Genomic DNA, 7,328 nt, shown 5'->3' on the forward strand with positions numbered 1-7,328 from the left:
CATATATCTAGTCGGCAGTGGTGCTGACTGAAAACAGATGATTTGGAGCGATTCGCGCGCCATATGTTGGTCATTCTAAGGACTTATTGAACTACCCTCGTAGATTTCGCTAGTCCTACTTCGACATTCAATGTTCTGGTTCGATCTATTAATTAATGTAATCGGACAAGTTTATGTATTTTGTTTTTCAAGAGTTTTTCTCTGATGAAGGGTGTCTAATTCGCCCTTAGCAAAGAAAGTGCAAACTAACAAACGCGCTGTGGATTTCTTCGGGAGTAAGGTGCTGATCCACGAGTCTAAAACATTCTACAGCAGATTTAGGAAGAAGTTTAAAGCGCAATCAATGGGCAATTGCTTTCGTTAGTCGTGTCGATGAAAAGAAATTGCTGATCAGAATAAGGTTCCAGTGTGCGTGACGAACCGAAATTGATAGCTCCTTCAATTCCTTATAATTTTTTCAGGGAGGGACAGTGGGGGAAGCTTTGTCATAACAATGAAAAACGCTGCCTACTAGGCTTCACTCTGTGAAAGCTATTCAGGGCCATTCTACCACAGACTCTACTGATTTTAAGCTTGAGGATCCATTTCTAGGGTTGGATTTTCCTTTGTATGAACGTAACGTCAATGAACGTTCGAGATCCCGCTGCACCTATGAAATTTGACTGGCGACATAAATCGGATAGCGGAAAGGGTCAACCGTTTGAATTTAACCGAGAACGCTTCATGAGTTCGATCGTGAGTACGTGACCTAAAGAGAGCACTGATTTAATCGAAGTAAAAGAGCTTCAATGCAAGGTTTCAGTTGAGGAACAGTAAATCCGATCAGATCAGTCAAATGCATCCGGAAAAAGACCAAAAGGTGACGATAGACTTTCGTTATCCTTGACGAATTGCATTTAGAAGAAGTGACCTGTAAACTTTAGCGCCCAAGACCTAATCGATGGGTTCGTGTACTATGAACTACGGATCCGCCAAAAGAAGCCCCGAGATATGATGCCAATTTTCATAAAAAAATTTCTCCGATGAAATGATCACACTAAGAATAAAAAGACGAAGAGTATTCACCCCCACAAGTGATAATGATGGCCAAAATTAAAAATTTCGGGGCGACGCGTCTACCAGCAATCTCGATTGGTTTAGGTTCAAACGTGTTCATGGAAATATTCATGGAATGTTTTGATAAATGAAGATGGCAAACTAATTTGACGAAATGAAGAAGTAGTCTCAGAACCAAGATCGAGGTGGGATATTGTTCGGATTTAATGTTCACCCTCGGTTCTTACAGTGACTTGTGATGTAGCAAGCAAAACTTGTCACAAGACAAAAAGAATCGAAAATTTAGATTCTAAATCCAAATGAACTATTTTGAGACGGTGGAACTGCCCAGGATTAACTAATTGGCGTATATAACGTTTTGGTTGCCTGAAATTTTGGAATTCGCTGTTATTACACTGCAATTTAAGAAATATGAGAAAATGGTTTTTTATATATGTCATGGAAGTCACCAAAGAAAATTTTTCTTAAAAATATCTATGGTAGTCAAAATGAGATGTACCCATGAATTTTCATAAACTTTGTAATGTCTGCAGTTCTGCAACCAATTTTAATGACTTAAGCTTATCAGACTTCAATTAAGGTTTGAACAAAATGAAATAACAAAACAACAAGACAAAAAACATACAGTCTGTCATTTTAAATAAGACAGCCTGCAATGCCAGCTTGTAGCCAGCATGCAATGATAAAAACGATCCCCGACTAATATGTCTGTTGTCCCTGAGAGCCTGTCTCGAGGCGTTTGCAATGTTGCAAACAATCCAACATCAATAGGTTCGTCATGCCTGAGAGCATTTTTCGAGGCGTGGGGCAGCGAAGGAATTACATTTGGTCCGGTTGAAGTCGATCAAACAAGGTAACAGATCAGCTTCCAAATGCCTTATCGAAGTAATCCATTATAGGTTGCCCCGAGTCGATCTAAAAAAGCACTTTAAAACAAAAAACTGTTTTGGTTGTTTTGTAAGATTGTAAATGGCCTCTAATAGCACAATTGATTTAAATTGATCCGATAATCGGAGCAACTACACTCGCCAGAACCTTGGTACAGCTCAAAACAAAGGGAAATTTTTAAGAAGAATAAGCATTGGGTGACGACCATTCTGTCAACAATGAAATCCAAATTTCACTCAAAAGAAAGACAAAAACATCAAATAAAATATTAACTGATAACATACTTTGTTAGAGATTTATTGTTTTTAATGATGTTTGATAGTTTTAGTTTGAAATTTATCTCTTCGGTTAAAAATGTAACTGTTTTATCAAACATGACACTAATTTGTTGAAAATTTAACTTTTTGGGTAAAAATGTATCTTTTTACTTGAAAATTTATCTTTTCAGTTGGACTGTTTAATTGAATTTAATATATAAGGAAACTTTCAAACGTTGCCAAAACTCATGAAACTTTCAGTGTTCCAGTGAAACTTCACATAGACTCACATCCGTCATTTATTTTTTATTTTTGAAGCAATTCAATTTTTAAGGAATCTGTCTTATTATGAGAGAATAACAGACTTTCTAAACGTCTATATAGAATAGATTCAAATTTTTTTACATTCTAACCAGAGAAGGTATTAGATTTTTGTAAAATTTGACCTCCCCCCCAACATTTTTGTCAAATGTCCACATTTAGAGACACCCTAAGCGCATTTTGAATATTTTTTTAACCACTTTTTTCAAAATTCAAAAATTTTATGTACGGATGTTTGTAGTATTCAAAAAGTTAAACAATTTATCCTGATGAATTTTTTCATAAAACAAAAAATTACCAGAGTTAAAGTATTTACAAAATACTAAAAAAAGGAAACGAAAATGTACCTTTTAAGCCAAATAACGGACTTTATGAAAAAATGGCAAGAGAAGAAAAAGGACGTCTGTTTTAATAAAAATGTAAGTTATGGGTTATTATAATATACATTTATGGGAATAGTATAAAATTTCGGGGTTAAACTCGAGTGCGAAGCACGAGATACGTGATGAGAATGTGTTCGTTATATCTGATGGAGCTTTAACAGAAGAGAATTCACAATTACCAAATTACTGTTATCGATGCTTTCACCTTCAGTTTTAAAAAGTCTATGAACATAGATCGAGCGCGTAACTCGAGGTAAATACATTCTCGAGCGCGAAGCGCGAGATTAATATATCATTGAGCGCGAAGCGAAAGAATCAACAGTCGCGCGCCCTGGGCGCTCTCAAACACCTGGCCTAATAATTCCTGTATTCCTCAAAAAGAATTCTTCTCTCGATCTGTCTAGTAGCTTAATGGGAAAGCACCCGACCGACAATAAGAAGCTCTGTGATTCGAATCCCAGCGGAGCGAAAGGAGAAGATATTTTTGCAGAAAAAATTTAATTTTAAAAATGTGTCATTTATAGCTCCATCTAGTCTGTATAGACGTTACAAAATTGGTTAATCTCTGATAATAATACAGATTCCTTCCTTAAAAAGTTAATTTTTTCATAATTTTATTATTTAATCAAATACATATCATTCAAAAATATAAAATAATATCCAAATACACGTATTGTAAAAAACTTTTTTTTTTCAAATTAGTAAAAATATCAAATTTCGTCCAATGCAATTGGTATTATTGCTGTGCCTCTAGCTGATGTCACATCGTGAGGATCATTTTTCACTTATCAGGTTTCTTTCGTGCGTGAAGGTAAATTCATAATAATTCCCTGTACACTCACTGCGAGTTTTTTGTCGTTGCTTGTGAATTTCCGAAAATTCCGTACATAAATGAAGGTATGTCCGCCCCACCTCGGTCATAACAAGTCGTAAGAAAATGTCTCTACTCCCCATAAACTGATAAATATTTAAAGTACAGTCCCATTATTAATTTATTTCGTTTAAAATAAGTTAAATCACAACAATTGAAAATATGATTGGCTAGTTTTTGAGATTGGAATTAATTTTCTGATTTTCTGATTTTAAGGTCGCCTGGTTTGTTTCTAATTGCAATGCTAAGAATCAGAGGATGCAGTATGCCAAAGAGTTATCCGAGTATATCCAAGTCGATATTTATGGTGCTTGTGGCAGTTTAAGTTGTCCACGATCGGAAGGTCAAGCTTGCTTCGACATGCTGGATGCTGATTACAAATTCTACCTCGCATTTGAAGATTCAAATTGTCGGGACTACATAACAGAGAAGTTTCTTGTTAATGGACTTGGGTAAGGATAAAATAATTATTTTTAATCTTATACTTCACAATGGAAAATGAAACACTGGGCAAGGGGTTGAATAGTCGTAAAATCAGGTTTACACTTATAATGTAACTTCCTGAAATATCTGAAATAATTTGAAATCACATGAAGTCACTGTGAGTCATTTGAAATCTCCTGAAATCCTTTGAAATCTCCTTAAATACCTGAGGTAATTTGAGTTCTCATGAACTCACTTTAATAAACAAATTTTTTTATGTAAAGAAATGAATTTATTTAATTATTTCAAAATTCAAATTTAGCGGTATTGAGTAATAAAAATAGCTAATATTATGGTTTTTACAAAATTCAAATTTCGCAATTGCACGACTTTTCGCTAACCGTTCTCAATTTTTTTTAAGGTATAAGAACAACCTTACGCTAGAACATGAGTAATGTTAACCCAATGAAAGTATGAAAGCAAAAATTTGGTTTTTAAATGTATTGAAACATTTTACTGACAACAGTCATACATAGTTTCATTAGGGGTCATCCACAATTCAAGTAATCTGAAATATATGAAGTTATTTGATTTCACAATAATGTACTTCAAGTCACTTGAATTCTCCGGAAATCACTTAAAATCTCCTTGAGTATCTGAGGTGATCTGAATTCACATGAAGTCACTTCAAGTCACATAAATTGTCCTTAAGTCATTCAAAATATCCTTAAAAAGCTGAGGTCATTTGATTTCACATGAAGCCGCTTTAAGTCAATTAAATTCTCCTAAGGTCCTTCATAATCTTCTTAAATACCTAAGGTCATTTGATTTCACATAAACTCACTTCAAGTCACTAACATTCTCCTCAAGTCATTTGAAACATCCTTAAATATATGAGGTCATTTGAATTCACATGAAGTCACTTGAAATATTTTGAGATATCTGAAGTCATCTGATTGGTGATTAAGAAAAAAAAGAACTGCATTCAATTTCTTAAACTTTTTTGCTAACAGGCGAATTTTGAGTAAAGCAGTTGTATTTTTAAGCCGAAAATATGAATTTTCTACGAACCAATTAGATTTTAACCAAAAAGTTGCAGTTTCAACAACAACAAAAGTTTTAAACATCATATTTAGTTTTCTGCAAATAAAGACCAATTTTTAACTGGAAATATGAATTTTCAAAACAAAAAAATGAAAAACTTACATTTTCAGGTAAAAATTTAGTATGAACTAAAAAAACGAGTTTTCAACAAAATTGGAATAGATGCAGCTTGAAAAAAGAAAGATCAGATTTTAAACGTATTATGCAATTTTTAACCAAGTCGTTTATTTTTAACCAAACGAATGATTTTTATAAAAGAATGAAAGAATTTGTAAATCTTAATTAATTAATTATCTAACAGTCTCCCAGACTTTCAGAATGTTGCTGACCTTGAGACACACTTTAATGGCGTGGAATAGCTCAGTCAAATTTTAACCGCTTTCAATTAATAAAATCTCATTACACGCAGAATCAAACATATTTCAATCTATTGGTAGGCAAACTTCGTTAGATTTCAAATTTAAGATGAAATTGTTGAATTGAAAAAATCTGTAATGAATGAGAAATCGCAAAATATTTTCTATTGTACTCTAAAAAATATAAACTAGCAGTCAAATGAAAACTGCCAAAAAAGTTTTATCTGTCTTCTATCGTTAAGCAGAGAGCCAATTCAAACAAATTTTGATTAAGGGAATAAAAATTCCATGACTAGGAGCGAACCTCCCTGCCAATACTGAGCCAAGATTGATCGTCTCTTCCTAATTATTACATTATTACATGAGTATAGAGATTGATGCATATTTATATCTTATGATAGGAAAAGGTGCAGATGTCGCAAAAGGTTAAATTTATAACTACGGAGAATAGAAGTACCCAACTATAGGGTGAGGCATTTAGGTGTGCTGAGAAATAATGATTAGTTATTAGTGCCAAAACTTGTACACTTAAATTGTTATAACGGAAAGTATTTCTTAGCCAAAAAGTGAAAAAAGTCAAATTCAGACTTCGTTAATATTTTTCTTTGAATAATCAATTTTTATTTTAAATTATTGATCTTTTTCTAAGAAATATGTGTGTCCCGAAAAACATGAACGCATTGGTATCGCTTTTCCTAAATACTGATTGATTAATTTGAAAACATCTTTACTGTAAAAAAATGAATTTAGTTAAATATTTCAAAATCCAAATTTCGCAATTCCATGACTTTTCGCCAACCGGTCTAAAGTTGTTTTAGGTAGAAAAACAACATTACGCTAGAACATCAATAATGTTAACGCAATCAAAGTATATTTGTTGGTGAATAACTCCACCAACAAATATGCTGATATCGAAAAGAAAACAGATGAAATTAAGCAAGAAATACGGATAACAAATAATTTAAATCCTTAACAAAAAATTACCTATCTTCAAAAAGGAAAGGGATATTTTGAACAAAAGAGTTAAGTTTTCAATCGAAAAGGATTTTTCAATTAATAAAAATGAATATCTTATCCAACATTTTGAGTTTTTAAGCCGAATAGACAATTTTTTCCGAAAATATTTAATTGACAACCCAAAAATACACATTTTCTCCCGATGTAACGGACTTTTCTATTAATATCGAATAGTTTTTTTCTTAGTAAAAAGAGAATAACTGCATGTTCAGTCGAAAAGAAACGATTTTTCAATTAAGTAGTTCAATTTTGAAACAATAAAATAAATTTGTAAACAAAAAGATTAATTTTGTAACCAAAAATTATTAGAAAAAAAACATAGATTAGTTGAACTTTCAGTTGAATCATTGAGTTACAACTGCAACAAATTAAAAAAGAATAGTGATATTTTGAACAAAAAGGGTGTTTCAATTAAAATGATGAATCATCAACCAAAAAAATGGAATTCCTAACAAGGTACGAGGGTAGTTCAATAAGTCCTTAGAATGACCAACAGATGGCGCGCGAATCGCTCCAAATCATCTGTTTTCAGTCAGCACCACTTCCGACTAGATATACGAGGGTGGATTGATAAGTTTCCGGCCTGACCAAGAAAAACAACGTTTTTAAGAATTTTTTTTTTTATTTCTCAACACAATCTCCTCCAAGGCTG

General features: G+C 32.8%; 1 protein-coding gene across 2 annotated transcripts in view; it reads left to right on the forward strand.

The window, feature by feature from the left end:
• The window catches only part of LOC117178980 (glycoprotein 3-alpha-L-fucosyltransferase A-like), a 45,389-nt gene that overhangs the window by 30,063 nt on the left and 7,998 nt on the right, over positions 1–7,328 (forward strand). For both annotated transcript variants that reach the window (XM_033370576.1, XM_033370577.1), the window contains one exon: positions 3,993–4,228. In XM_033370576.1, the coding sequence (XP_033226467.1) occupies positions 3,993–4,228 (236 nt within the window). The remainder of the gene's footprint in view (positions 1–3,992; positions 4,229–7,328) is intronic.

Source organism: Belonocnema kinseyi, chromosome 8, assembly GCF_010883055.1.
Source record: "Belonocnema kinseyi isolate 2016_QV_RU_SX_M_011 chromosome 8, B_treatae_v1, whole genome shotgun sequence".
Lineage (NCBI taxonomy): Eukaryota > Metazoa > Arthropoda > Insecta > Hymenoptera > Cynipidae > Belonocnema > Belonocnema kinseyi.